At 41.8% G+C, this 15892-nt stretch overlaps 1 protein-coding gene across 19 annotated transcripts in view; it reads left to right on the top strand.

Moving 5' to 3' along the window:
• LOC146977887 (microtubule-actin cross-linking factor 1-like) overlaps positions 1-15892 on the top strand; it is a 356186-nt gene that overhangs the window by 120335 nt on the left and 219959 nt on the right. For 14 of the 19 annotated variants that reach the window (XM_085790669.1, XM_085790650.1, XM_085790657.1 and 11 more), the window contains 3 exons: positions 3259-3320; positions 12647-12736; positions 15193-15294. In XM_085790669.1, coding sequence (XP_085646795.1) covers positions 3259-3320; positions 12647-12736; positions 15193-15294 — 254 coding nt within the window. Of the gene's footprint in view, positions 1-391; positions 475-3258; positions 3321-12646; positions 12737-15192; positions 15295-15892 lie in introns of those variants that run through there. The other 5 variants (XM_085790655.1, XM_085790664.1, XM_085790667.1 and 2 more) reach the window with 3 other exon arrangements.

Raw genomic sequence — 15892 nt, forward strand, 5'->3', positions numbered from 1 at the left:
AAAGAGAGAGAGGGCGCCACTGACTGGTGAGGGAGTGTAACTGACTGAGGGGGAGGAGCCTCAGCTGACTTTGACACATACACACACCCACACACACACACACACGTGTTCGAGTCAGAGAGAGAGAGAGAGAGAGAGGGAGCAACTGCTGCTAGTGGAAAGAAAAAAAAAGAAGAGTGTGTGTGTGTCTGACATGGCAGAGAGCGAGGAGGAGAGAGAGGAGGGACCGGGCGACACACACTGGGATTAAACCACAGAGAGAGAGAGAGAGAGAGAGAGACTGGTCGCCGTGGACGCTGTGACATCATCATCGCCGTGACGTCACACACACACACACACACACGGTGCACGCTGCCGCTGCTGCTGCTGCTGCTGCTGCTGCTGCTGCTGCTGCTGCTGCTGCACTCATGTGGCCCGACTACCGGAGTGAATGTCGCCTCAACGCACACCTGCACTCGCTCATGTGCTGTGCAGGTCAGTGTGTGTAAATGTGTGTGTGTGTAAATGTGTGTGTGTAAATGTGTGTGTGTGTGTGTGTGTAGTTGTTGTTGACACACAGAAACACGTGTTGGTGTGTCGGTGTGTTGGTGCTCGGCGGTGACGAGACGACAACAACTGAACCGAGGCTGAATGTGGGTCTCTATTAATCATTGTGGGTGTTGTCGGGGCAAAAGAGCAGCACAACTGTGTGTGTGTGTGTCTGTGTGTGTAGTTGTGTAGTTAGTGTGTTATTAGTGTGTGTGTGTCTCAACAATCCCCTCCTGTGTGTCTGTCTGTGTCTGTCACTCACACGCCTGCAGCTCGGTTTGTTTGATTCCTGAGGGATTTATTATCCTGATGAGTGTGTATTAGTGTGTCTGTGTGTGTTAGATTGTGTGTTAGTGTGTGTGTGTGACCTATTAACATATTAATACCCTGTGTGTGTGTGTGTGTGTGTGTGTGTGTGTGTCCTCTGGCGGAGCGAGCTCGGCTCCTCCAGCAGGTTTTGGGAACGAGGCGTGTTGTCGTTGTCGCTGTCGCTGGTGAAACTATTTTGCAAGAGTGTGTTGAAATATGTGTGTGTGAGTGTGTGTGTGTGTTCTTCGCCTGGAGCCTCGGCCACTATGTAAACGTGTGTGTGTGTGTGTGTGTGTTAACCTTGGTTTTTTCTCCAGTGGAGATATTTTAACGTCTAAATCCTAAATCAAACTTCCTCTTCTGTAAATCCGTTCTACTTCTGGAGCTCAGGAGTTAAAGGTGTGTGTGTTTAGTGTGTCTGTGTGTGTGTGTTTGTACAGGTGTGTGTGTGTGTGTGTGTGTGTGTGTGTGTGTAGCAGATATGGAGGGAGAGAGCTAACAAGATCAGTGGAGGAGGAAGTGATACCGTCTCTCCACATGGCTGCTCTCTCTCTCTCTCTCTTTTAACAGCGTCGCCATGGCAGCAGATAAACAACCGACAGGAAGCGACGTAGCAAGCTGCTTCCTGATTGGCTGAAATCTGACTGGAGGGAAAAGAAAAATCCCCGTCTTGTCAAGTTTTTACTAGAAATGAGAAAACACCTTTTTTTCTTCTCAGTTTTATTTCACACTAACTCACTCACTCGTCAACGTGAGTTTTTCAGAAAAAGCAGACGAGACGACTTCACCTCGCAGGATGTTTCAGTGTTGTGAGTGTCCACAGGAAGTCAGATATGAAGCTGAATGGAGGGAAAAGGAAGGAGAGAGACGGGGTCTGTGTTTTCTCTCAGACAAGACTGATATGAACAGGAGAGGGAGAGAAAGAGAGAGAGAGGAGAAAGAGGAGGAGGAGATAAGAGAGTGCATGGAGGCCCAGCATCAGCCTCTATTCCTGGCTGTGCTGCCTCATGGTTCAGGCCTGTGGAGACTCACTGTAGAAACACACACTGAGCCTCAACTACAACAACAACAATGATGATGATGATGATGGTTAAAGGAGTTCAGAAATGGCCGTTTGTCCTGTTTGTCGCCTCCTTCTACCAGTTTCCACGAGTTGCTGCACAAGTTTTAGATATTCAATGCTTGGGGCGAGACCGAGCTCGGTGTGTGTGTGTGTCTCAGACGTTTGATTGATGGATGACAGATCCAATATCAGTGGTTGATGAATCGTGAGCAGTGTGATGTATAATCCGTGCGCCTGTATTATCCAATGTGGAAAAAAACTACCCCACTTTCATCTCGGATTTACTCAAAAGTAGAATTTTGCACAAAGTTTGGGCTCCATCATCTGATAGATGAGTTATAACACTAATCTTATGACCCAGAGTGGAATCAAATTCATTTTTCTTTTCTGTACAGCTTTAATACAGACCATAATATGAATGAATGAATATTTTATTTTCATGTCCCATATGGGATTACGAGACACATTTACTAATATATAAGAGCATCAAAAACTAGACAGTCCTTCCTGTCGACATCACCCGCCACACAAATGTACATGCAACTTTTTTACAGCAGCTCTTCTTCTCGTTGCCCAGGCCTTTTCAAGATAGGAAGAAAATGCAAATATATCAAACTGAAAAAGACGCTTTAGCTTCTCCCTGTGGCGTCCATATTTATCAGCTCAGAGCTGCTGAGTCTGAAAACACCTTCAACCTGCTGCTTAAATCATCTATAATAATCATTTTTCCTGCTGCTGTTGTTTTCCCATCGAACAACAGCAGCTAAAACCGTGCGACTCCTCGTCTTGACCTTTGCCCTCTGACCTGCCGTTGATCCGTCGACTGAAATCAGAACTAATCCGTCTGTGACGTCACCTGTCTCTGACCCCGCCGTGGCCTTTGCACCGTGAGACTTAGTTAGCAGAAGTTAGCTGCGATGCTAACAGGCTCTGTTGTTTTATGGCTCTGCTGTTATTGATGCAGGTCGATCATAAATCTGTAAAATATGAGTGAATGTGTGCACAGGACTGGTTTCTGTCGACTGGTTAGTTGTGTAACATGAACTCGTGGGTGTTCAAGTACTGTAAATCCTTAGAAATTAATCAGATTTATTAACTCTGGATTAAATAAGATCAGGTTTTTGACTTGCAGAGATTTTAAAGTAGGCTACTTTCCAAAATGGCGGCCGTCTGAACGTGGTCCAGTTGTTGTGTTGAAACTGTGAGAAGCTGCAGCGTGTGTTTGTGTTTCTGGAAACTTTGCCCTGTGTGTTGGTTTATCCTCTGTAATCTGCCCAATAATCTGCCAATAATCGGCCGATAACTCCATCAAACGCTGGATGATGTCACTGACCTCCATGTTTGTTTTCTCTCTCCAGACGAACGAGACCGGGTGCAGAAGAAAACCTTCACGAAATGGGTCAACAAACATCTCATCAAGGTAGGAGACTTCACTTCCTGTCTCTCAACTTTAACAGAAATAAAACTTTAAACAAATTTAAACAATTAAACTTATTACAGTCTTTTCCCAAAGGATCTTATAAAAACTTTAAAGACATTTTTAGACTTTTTACCAAACAAAACTACATGTACAGAGGTTTCACATCCACACTCGCCTCAAAACACATGAATATATTTGATTAAAAAACACCATTTAACTTTATTTCTCTAAATATTTTATTTTGTCTTATACATAGTAGGGTATAAAAGCATATTTCTATCGTATTTTATTTATCTTTTTTCCTCATATTCATTGTTATTCATTCATTCATTCATTCATTTTTTTTTAGCTCTTTGCATTTAACCAAATTAACTCAGTTAATACAGGATGACTGGTTACGTATAAGCATCATTTTTAGCATTAGCCGCCGCAGCGCCAACCTGCCTGTGTGTGTTTATGTCCGTTACGATGCGTTCACTGTCAGCGTAGCGTCGATTACAAACCAAAGTGCTGAATGAAGTGAATTAATATTTAATAACAGCTGTGGATGTGGGTGTTTACAGGAATGTAGATATTGAATAATTGATCAGCAGATCTTAAATGTTATTGTTGCAAAAAAAAAGAAAGAAAACATGTGAATGAATTGATGTGAGTGAGCAGCAGCTGTTTGAATAAATCCAGCTGAACAGGATCGAGTTAATGATGCAGAACCATAATCATCATAATGTGTCATGTCAGGACGGCCGGTTAAACATTAACTCTACTCTGTTATTTAATATGAGCTGTTCACTGCTCCCTCTGGGTATGGAATAGATCAAATTCAAACTCTTCAACCTTTATTCCCAGCTCAAGACAGCAGAATGAGAATGACACCAATGCTCTTAGATTATGAATAATAAATCTATAAAATAATGAAGAATACATGGAAGAAGCAGGTAAAAGCCAATAAAAAGTCATTTTAACAGCAATAAATAAACCTAAAATACAGAAGTAAATGCTGATAATGACGCATTTATGTTACACAACCAAATAAATAAATCTCTGTAGAGCAGATAAGTGATAGATAAACAACTAGAGCAGCAGATGAATGAGTCTGTGTGGGTGTGTGGGTGTAAATATAGTTATAGGGAGTGTATTATATGAAGAGACAGTGAGTTAATAGAGTCGATACGTCGTCTGTAGTTTCATTTTTTCATTCTTCACTCTGCTGCCGACGTGCATGCAGCTGTCACACACGCACACACACACACACATACACACACACACACTGTTTTTATCACGTCCATAAAGTACAGTATGTATAGTTCCATGTGTCACACACACTCAGGCTGAAGGAGGAGGAAGAGGAGGAGGAGGAAGAGGAGGAGGAGGAGGAGGAGGAGGAGGAGGAGGAGGAAGAGGGAAATGCTGGGTATTCGTGTCACATGACCCGCGAATGAAACGAAATGTCCGTCTGACCCCATAACTCTCTGGAACAACTGTCGTCACGGCGCCCGACCAGAGGTTGTAACTCTATATCAGCTGGCACCGAATGTAGGTCAGAGATGGACAGACAGAAGAGGAGGAGGAGGAGGATGAAGAGGAGGAGGAGGAGGAGAAGGAAGAGGAGGAGGAGGAGGAAGAGGAGGAGGAGGAGGAGGAGGAAGAGGAGGAGGAGGAGGAGGAGGAAGAGGAGGAGGAGGAGAAATTACATAAAAATCAGTTTCTATCCTTTAAAATGTGAATATTTGCTTTGTTCCCAGTGATGATAAATATATAGTGTAATACAAAATAGTGATCTAAAGCATATTAAATTAAGGTTTTATTCAGTTTTCTTTTTTATTATTTTATAACAAACCAAATATATAATTAAAATAATCAGCAGAATAATTCATGTTGAGCAGCGTTTAAACATTTAATGAATTTAGATCGACAGCGTTTAATTATTTTCATTTTATTTTTAATGAGTGCGTTTATTTTTCTTAGTTCCAGTTTCTCCAGAGTGAGAATTTGATTTTTTTTTTTTTTTTTAATGATAAATTTATTCATAAATTGATATTTTTTTTGTTTTAAACTGCTGGTCAGACATTTTTAGACCTAAGTCCGAAATAATCGATGTAAAAAACATCAACATCTGGATTATTTGAGATGTTTCAGGATCATAAATGTAAGGTAACAACACAGAGGTGATGCAGGATAGTAATAATAATAATACATATTTTATTTGAGTAGGGACAGTGCATATTAATGAACATTGGTATAAAACTGCAGTAAATATGCCGGATTGTAGCCAAGCCGCTAATTTACGTCTGAATCAGCTGCTGCTCTCGTCTTCTTAGGTCATTTGTATTTATTAAATAGAGCGGCGTTGACCTTTACTTTACTTTACTGTGGTGAAGAAGAAGACTCTTCAAACTTTATTCAGAGCTCAAGACAGCAGATGAAAACAAGAGAATGACACCAGTGCTCTTTAAAGGACTAAGATTATAAATAAATCTGTAAAATAATGAAGAATACATGGAAGAAGCAGGTAAAAGCCAATAAAAAGTCATTTTAACAGCAATAAATAAAGCTAAAATATAGAAATAAATGCTGATAATGAAGATAATGGTATAAAATACTGCAGTAAATATGCCGGATTGTAGCCGAGCCGCTAATTTACTGTAGGTCTGTATCAGCTGCTGCTCTCGTCTTCTTACTGTATTTAAACGGCGATTTAAAGGAGTTTGTGGTCATTTGTATTTATTAAATAGAGCGGTGTTGACCTTTACTTTACTTTACTGTGGTGAAGAAGAAGGGAAGAAGGAGTTAGAGAGGACGGAGAATCAAACGTCTGAGTCTGAGACGTTCATGTGTCTTACATCATCTATTGACTCTGTTGACTCGACCGACCTCTGACCTCTGAGCCGCGATTCAGAGACAAACAGACAGAAAAAAGAAAAGAAAAGCAGAGCGGAGGTGAAGAGGAAGAAAGACTAAAGAGAAAGAAAGAAAGAAAGAAAGAGAGAGAGATGGAGGAGAAAATCAACTCATGTATGAGTCAAAGAGAGAAAAATGTAGAAGGAGACAAAGACGGACAGGTGGCTTCCTACGCTGTGACATCATCCTCCTCCTGTTTGCTCACCGTGTGTGTGTGTGTGTGTGTGTGTGTGTGTGTGTGTGTGTGTGTGTGTGTGTGTGTGTGTCACAGTGTCATGCCTGGTATGTTTTTGACCACTCAGGTGTGGCTGGTGTTAACAGGTGTGTGTGTGTGTGTACAGTGCAAACACAGGCCAAACCAAACAGAGAGCTGTCAGCTACCTGCTGGTATGTAGAGAGAACAAACTCTGATTCAAGAAGGAGAATAAAGGTGTATTTCCACTGTTTCTCCTCTTCTGTTCACTTTAATCCATTAAATCCAGGACTAATCATCAATTAATCTGCTGATATTTATTTCCATAATCAGGGAATAATGAAAAGTCTCTATTTCAGTTTTAAACTCCAAGATGCACAATTTAGCACAAACAGTTTAAATGATAATTTAAAGGGATAGTTCAATATTTTGGCAAATTGTTCCATTACCATAATCCCTATAGTCATAGCAGTAGGTTCGTTACCTTTAATTGTCGGTGCAAGCTGTTTTTAGAACGTTTTAGAGGTAAATTCATGCAAAACCGCTGATGCACGTTGCCTTCAGGGACAGTTTTTCATCAACAGTCTCTGTATTTCCCTCTAAAACAACTCTGTGTGGTAACGTTGTGTTATTATCTCATAGCGTGGTGAATGTGCAGCTCACAACTTGTCCACCAGAGCGTTGTGGAGTTGTTGGATTGTGTATTTGATGAGTTTGATGAGGGAAACCAAGAAATCCCATAATGAGCCTCCGTAGCGTAGCTCTAAGCAGCTCACGGCTCTGCTCCGCCGTTCTAAAAACAGCTTGCACCGACAATTAAAGGTAACGAACCTACTGCTATGACTATAGGGATTATGGCAATGGGCCAATTTGCCAAAAATGTTGAACTATCCCTTTAAGACCATAATAAAACACAATAGAGAGAAGGAAAAGCTCCTCAGAATCATTGATTATTAATTTTCTGTTCATTAATTAATTAAAATTGAATACACAGAGACAGTTGTGTAGAAGTGACACGCGTCCATGTGACGAGCCACGTTTCAGTCACCAGGTGCTGTCGGAGCCCGCGGCCCCTGAACGCACCACGACAGTCTGACAGCTGCTGTCGGTGTGTATCAGACGCAGCTGCCTGTGTGAGCAACATCCCTGAAGACACACACACACACACACACACACATATGCAGCTAAAAAACCAACACACACACACACACAGGTTCAGATGTGTTTTTATAAAGTCGTGTCCCAGATTTGAACTCATCATCATCGGATTTTTGAAGTCGACAGAATCGCACTCAGGTTGTGATGATGCGTTGTGTTGTGTGAACGTTAACACAAACACACACAGATTATTATCACTTCATAGTCACAGAAATAAATCCAGGAGCCACAGACCCAACATGAAGTTTATTTGTGTCTCTGGTGGAGAGACGAGACAACATCTGTCCTCCTCTCTCTGTTGGACTCTGTTGGTTTTATCTGGACTCGATGAAACCATGAAGGCAACGTTTCAGTTACATGAAGCTGCTGCTGCTGTTACTTATCATCTCTGGACTGTTGGACTCTGCAGCAGAAACAGAAAGTGATACTAGACTAGATCATATGGTCAGATATGAGGTAACATTCAAACTTTGATCTAGTTTTATGTCCTGACTATGTAATCGTGACCGCGCCCAACTCCCAAGTGCATCATCTTCTCCATAGAGGATCTTTGTTTTACCCTCCTTTTACCCCTGGACATTTTTGTCCTCCTCTCACACTTTCCCAACTCCCCACGGTCACATGAAAGGTCACTGGGGGCTGATTTTTGGCAAGGAGGTGTATCTTTAGGTGGGCTCTGGATGTCCCGAGTTTCAGAATGAAAGTCCATTTTTTTGGACTCGTAATGCATTTTAACCACACCCATGACCCTTCAAGTGGGCACAACTGTAAATGTCCAATGGGTTTTTTAATGTAAAAATAAAGTAAAAAATTTAAACTAACAGATATCACCATGAAACTTCCCAAGTTTGTCACTTACATTAAGACAAATATTTTTTGTATTACAAGTTTTGTCAAATTTTATGTTTAAATATGTAAATGAGGCAATATCTGATGAAATATGCGCTAATTTCCAGAACCGAAATCTGAACAATGGATAAAGCCCCTTTCAAAATTCTTGTTTTATTTTGTTGACATATTAGAGTCAGAAGTTTTCACAGAGGGGATTTTGGATTTTATCTCTTTTTATCACTAAAATAATACTGTCACCAGCCAAAAACCCCATAGAGCCCCATAGAAATGTTGTGTTTTTGCAGCAAAAACAACTGGCCAGGAAGGGGTTAAACATGTTGAAACCCATGTCAAAAGTGATTTTCATGTTTAGTCAAGACCCAGCCAGTTAAATGACGCTGCTGTTGTTGTTACGTATCATCTCTGGACTGTTGGACTGTTGCTGGGGAAACAGAAAGTGATACTACTAGACTCATATGATCAGATATGAAGTAACATTCAAACTTTGATCTAGTTTTATGTCCTGACCATGTGATTGTGACCGCGCCCACTCCGGAGACAGGAAGTGTAAACCTGAGAAACGCATCATCTTTGTTTTCCAGCTGTGTGTTGATGATGTAAACACACAAACCCTCGGATCATCCTTCAATCTGTACCACTGGACAAAATTTAGACATCGGTTACTCCCAAAATATTCCTGGCCAGTTGTTTTTGCTGCAGAAACACAAAATTTCTATGGGGTTTATGGCTGGTGACTGTATTTTAGTGATAAAAAGAGATAAAATCCAAAATCCCCTCTGTAAAAACTTCTGACTATAATATGTCAACAAAATAAAACAAGAATTTTGAAAGTGGCTTCATCCATTGTTCAGATTTCGGTTCTGGAAATGAGCGCATATTTCATTATAATATTGCCTCATTTACATATTTAAACATAAAATTTGACAAAACTTGTAATACAAAAAATATTTGTCTTAATGTGAGTGATAAATTTGGGAGGTTTCATGGTGATATCTGTTAGTTAAAAATGTTACTTTATTTTTACATTTAAAAAACCCATTGGACATTTACATTTGGTCCACTTGAAGGGTCATGGGTGTGGTTAAAATGCATTACGGGTCCAAAAAATGGACTTTCATTCTGAAATTCGGGACATCCAGAGTTTACCCAAAGACACACCTCCTTGCCAAAAATCAGGCCCCAGTGACCTTTCATTTGACTCTGGGGGGAGTTGGGAAAGTGTGAAAGGAGGACAAAAATGTCTGTAGTTGTTTATTCCAGATGAGATCAGATGAGATCATAACGAGCTCTGATGAATTTACTGGAAACAATTGTACAAACGAGGAGAACGGGACGTTTTGTTTTGTTGTGGTCACAGGGAGTTTTTTTCACTGATGAACATGAACTCACCGTGAACACAACAACACAACAACAACACAACAGCAGTGAGACACAGTGGGACAAAGGGCGACGGCTCATTTCCAGTCAGTGTTGTTGAATCCTCCGTGTTTTCCCGTCGCCTCGTTAGCGCTCGATTCAGCAGCTGATGTCAGAGGAACAGAAGAGTGAGAGAGTGACACTGAAGAGGAGAAGAGGAGGAGGAGAGAGAGAGAGAGAGAGAAAGAGAAAGAAGGAGTGTAGGAATGTTGTAGCCTCTCATTCCACCTCAAATTAATGAATTCACATCTTAACCCTCCTGTTGTCCTCCTGGGTCAGGGAAGGAAGGAAGGGAGGTAAGACAAAGGGAAAGATGGGAGGAGAGAAGGAAGGAAGGACAAAGGGAAAGATGGGAGGAGAGAAGGAAGGGAAAAAAGAAGGAAAGATAGATGGAGGGAGGGAACAGATTGGGTCAATTGGGTCAAAAAGGAAGGATGAAGGACGGAAGGATGAAGGAAGGAAGGAAGGAAGGACAAAGGGAAAGATGGGAGGAGAGAAGGAAGGAGAAAATGAAGGAAAGATAGAAGGAGGGAGGGAACAGATTGGGTCAATTGGGTCAAAAAGGAAGGAAGAAAGGTAAGACAAAGGGAAAGAAGGAAGGAAGGAAGGACAAAGGGAAAGAAGGAAGGGAGGGAGGAAGGAAGGAAGGAAGGAAGGAAGGAAGGACAAAGGGAAAGATGGGAGGAGAGAAGGAAGGAAAGATAGAAGGGGAAAAAGGATTGAGACTGAGGGAACAGATTGGGTCAGTTGGGTCAAAAAGGAAGGAAGAAGGACGAAAGGAAGGAAGGGAAAAAGGATTGTGGAAAGAAAGAATGGAAAAAGGAAGGAAAGATGGAGGAAGGAACAGATTCGTTCAAAGAAGGAAGAAGGGAAAGAAGGAAGAGAAAAGGGAAGGAAAGAAAGATGGAGGGATAGGGAACAGATCGGGTCAATTGGATCAAAAGAGGAAGGAAGAAGAAGTAAGGACGAAGAGAAGGAAAGGAAGGAATCAAGGAAGGAAAGAAAGAAGGGAAAAAGGATTGTGGAAAGAAGGAAGGATGGAGGAAGGGAACAGATTGGGTCACTTTGACCCAGAAGGAAAACTAAACAGGAGGGTTAATTGGAGGGAAATGCAGAGCGTTTTAGACTGTAGTGTGTTCAGGTGTCTCCCCCCGGTGGCGGCAGCAGGAAGTGCAGCCTCTCGTCCTGAGTCCAGACTGTCACTGCAGCAAAACACCGTCGACCTGCGTCCTCGTTCCTCCTCTGGGGCTCTGCAGCAGTGACCAGGACAGATGAACTCTGGACAGATGTGTCTGACCTTTAGTGACCTCTCAGCCCCCCCTCACCCCCCCCACCCCCCCTCTCTCTGTGCTGCAGATGAAGAGACGTAGGCTACAGTAGTTTGATAACAGAAACTTTTCCTCGTGTGTCACTGCAGATGTTTTGTGCTGCAGGACGCGGCTTGTCTCCAAAACCCAGAGAGTTGAGCTCTGACCCAGAAACTTCTTCACTCGGTCCAAACTTTTTGTTTTTTCACTCTTTATAATAAACCCATTGTTATTATATATATCTTTATTTCAGACTCAGGGTCCATAGCAAGACAAACACAACAACAGACAATAAAAGAGAATAGAGCTACAAACATACAGTAGAGATAGTATAGGGATTTACATCGTTAATATCAAAAATAGAGATTACTATGAAGTTAAAAAGAGACAACTGTGCTGTACCAGTGTGTCCAGAACAGAGACTGATACCTGGTGCAACTACAGTTAATGTGGATCAAACTGTTAATTATCTGGTTTTCTGAGGCATCGAGCCGACACATAAATAAATCTATACATCAGGTTTCTGATACAGCGTTAAAGGTGTTGACACGTGCATTTACATTTCAACATTTCACTCGCACTCAGCCATCGAGGTCTTTTAAGTAAGATTCTTAATTATTATTATTATATTCTGTCCCCACACATACGATACGATACAATAAACTTTATTGTCCCACTCAGGGAAATTTGACAATGACAACAAACAGTACATCCTCAGCTATACCAACACCAACAATTACATAACAGTATGGCACATACATGTATCTCATAACACAACACATACATGCACTTCATAAATAATACATGCTAAAAGAAGATCACCATAATAAAATAACTATACTATAAATTATTGCACAAAACACTCCTGTGTTTCCTGCAGAGCGTCGTGTGATGATGATGATTCAAATCCTGAAAATTATTATTTTAGTTTCTTTAGTTTTTCTTCCTCCTCTCGTATCGGCTCACTCATCACAGCTCAGCCGACCCACAATCCTCTCTGTTCAGGCTGAGACAGTCAGTGTTTGTGTCAGATAGTGTGTGTGTGTGTTTGTGTGTTTGTGTGTGATCAGCATCAGTGAGTGTTTTGTCTGAAAGTGGGACACACACACACACACACACACACACACACACACGGTTGCTGAGTCACGGTCTCAGCAGCAGCAGCAGCAGCAGGCGACTCGGCACCAGTCTCAAACCCCCCAGCCCCTCCTCCCTCCTCCGTCCTCCTTGTCTCCTTGTTGTGTGGGCAGCGTCATGGCAACAGAGACAAGGGGGGGGCCACAGCTGGTGCTTCGTCTCTGTTGGCACGGCAACCGCTGTCAGCAGCCCTGTCAGCTGTGTGTGTGTGTGTGTGGGGGGCAGATGTCAAGAGTGTTGAGTCAACAGACGGATGATTGGACGGTGGAATTAACTCTGTGTCTCTTTCTCTCCTCTCCTCCCCCTCCTCTCCTTCCTTCCTTCCTTCCTTCCTTCCTCCCTTCCTCCCTTCCTTCTCTCCTCAGGTGAGGAAGCACATCACAGACCTGTACGAGGACCTGAGGGATGGACACAACTTGATTTCCCTGCTGGAGGTCCTGTCTGGAGTCACACTGGTAGGTTTACAGTTCATACACACACACACACACACAAGAAACGTGTCCAGCCCAGACGTTCAGGTGAGCTGACGTTGGGGTTTGAGCCCCGATGGCGTGATGATGAGGATGATGAAGATGATGGTGATGGTGATGATGGTGACAGAGCGGCTGGTTCAGAGTCAGACAGGTGAACTAACAGAGACAGACTGCTGACTGGACTCCTCAGGCACACACACACACACACACACACACACACACACACTGAGAGGACACACTCAGGACGCCGTCGCCTCCAGGACACGACAGAATGAGTTTGTCCATTCGCTGTCTCATCTCTCTGGAGCTTTTACACACAACTCTACTGTAGATGTTCACGTTTCTGTCAGTGCTTTAAGCACTTCCTGTTTCTGTTTTACTGAACAGTCCAACTTGATTAAGTGTTATTTCCTCAATATCTATAATAGAGGGTATGCGTTTACGTCACGTTGCCCTAGGCAACGCCCCGTTCGATCGGACTGAGTGGCAAAACAAGCGTCCCTCAACATGCTGGCGGATAGCGGTGGACTCATAAACTGGATAAAATATCTTATATCAAAACAAATTGATGTCAAAAGAAATCGACAACCAGCTCCCCAAAACCGTCTGCTGCACTGACACTTCCTGTAACCATGGTAACACACAGTGTGACCGCGGTGCCTGCAGAGTGACTGACAGGCTGCTGTTACTGTGCAGAGGGACGAGATCACAGCTGTTACTGTCATCCTGACACTGACTCCCGACACTAAAACACGAGCTGCTTTTATTCTGAAAAACTCTGAGCAGTCAAACTGTAGGATTCTGTTAGAGACTAATTTATCTGTCTAAACATCATAACTACGACACCTGAAACTGTAAACACAGCTGATCCATCGAAAAACAATGACCGCTCCAGTGAATTTACTTTCTGTCATTGAGAACAGGTTCTTGAATGTAACTCGGTCAAAGTGAGACGTATCCTCAAGATTTTTAGCAGCTCTGTTAGGTCATGCATGCGTTACATGCTGGTAAAGCTAGACATGTCAGACTTGTGTGGGCTCGGAGAAAATCACTTCGTTACTTGCTCGTTTTTAAACTTTGGCGGCTCTGCCACTCGTCTTTTTGCCACTCAGTGGACGTTCCACAGCGACTTCCGAGTACCGTGACGTCATGTGCATACCTTCTATAGTTTTTATTTAGCTATTGATTGATTCTTTTAATGACCACACAGCCAGGCTGGTGGACTTTGCTTCCAGTACAGCTCATTGGCACAGGTTCCAAACATATAACATATATAGACATACATACAATTACAATGCATATAGGGCCATGCTTGTTCCTCAGTGTACAGAGTTCAAGATATTTATTGCGGTGGGAATTAAACTGTTTCTGAAGCAGGTGAATTTACAGTATAAATATAAACAACACACTCAATCTTCTGTCTCCACCGTCTTCAAACTGTTGACACTTCAGCCACAGAACTCACTGAACTATTGTTGTTGATTATGAACTATTATTATTAGTAGCTAGGTGAAGGTTATTTATCCACTAAGGGTCAGTAGAGTGTTTTTCTATCAGTGGAGAATAAATAAAGTTAAAGTTGTGACTGAACAAGCTCAGACTGAAGCCAAATGATTGTACTTGCCTTTTTACCAATAGGCCTACATTTAATTGATATGTTGTAATGTAATGAATCAATTGAGCTGATCACTAAGAGAAAATAAAGTGATTTACAACCCGTCGCCCTCAGAAGCAGCTGCTCTGTCAACATCTCTTTGAAACACCAAAGGGAAATTAGTGTTATTAGTTTTTAAAGTTTTCTGTCACCACTGTTTCATTATAGGGAATCATTCACAACATCTTTTTGAAACAAAAAACTAATCAAACATTTTATATCTATATTAACATTTTTCTATAATTTGAGCCCAACACTAATACATTTTTCTTTTTTCTTAAAACAAAACAAAACAACAACTTTTGAACACTGTCTGAAGTGTCTCTGCTGCACATTATGTTATTTTATAAGTTTTATAATCATTAAGTTTCACAGCATTGGAGTTTAGAAACAGTGAAGTTACTGTAACCATAACCATCCTTATTATGTAATACATTATTAATGTATCAATACTTATTTTTGTAAAAACCAATGGATTAAAACTCATTTTAAACCTCCACACTTCCACAGAAACATAAATGAGCAGTAAATCACAGCTGCTATTGATGTGGATATTGTTTTTCTAATCAATATGATCAATACGATCAATATCTATTGTTTCCATGTTGAGTTTTGTGTTTTCTCTTCAGTCGTTCCCTCTCTCCGCTCTGTCGTCTTCTTTATCCACCGGTTCTCATTCTACATCTCCTCTTCCTCCCTCTCTCCCTCTCTCTCTCTCTCTCTCTCTCCCATTTTCTTCTTTTTCTTCATCATCTTCTTCTCCTCCTCCCTCCCGTTACCGTAGCAACAGAAAAGCGGCCCCACAATGAAAAGGCCATACGCCTCGCGGGCCCCCCCTCTCATCTTGCTCAGAGGGGAGGATGAGGAGGAGGAAGGAGCTCAGGGAGTATGTTCAAATCAAACAACCCCAACCCCCCCCCCCATCCCCTCCCCCATCCCCCTCCCTCACTCTCTGCCCCCTCAGCGTTGCCCCCCTCCACCCCCCCCAGGTGGAGCTGTGTGAGGCTGCATGAGAAGCTGCTGCTGCTGAACTAACAGCTTCCTGTTGGTGACGGCATCACCCACTGATCAATCTGATCTGAGAGCCTTTTAGAACTAATCTCCTTGTTGTTTACAATCACTTCCGGGTAGAAAACCAGCATGAGAACTGTAGTTTTTTTTTTTTTTTTTTTTAAATTTTTTTAAATATATTTATTAGAAATACAAATCTTACAAGCAGCAAATTTCAATATAAAATACATTTTGAAGCTGAGCTTAACATGTCAGCATTTCAATAAAGGTTTAACACAGTAACAGATGGAACAGGAAAGCCATGAAATAAAAAAAAAAAAATAATAATAATAATAAAATAAAATAAAAATATATAAAAATTATAATTTGAGGTAAAAAAAAAGCATGAGAACTGTAGTGACGGACGAAAGTTTCGCTATCCACCACTGTATTTTCCCATGATCCATTGCGTCACACCACAACGGAAGTGGGTT

The sequence above is a fragment of the Trachurus japonicus genome, chromosome 11 (genome assembly GCF_045865225.1).
Source record: "Trachurus japonicus isolate A0001 chromosome 11, Traja_1.0".
Classification (NCBI taxonomy): Eukaryota; Metazoa; Chordata; class Actinopteri; order Carangiformes; family Carangidae; genus Trachurus; species Trachurus japonicus.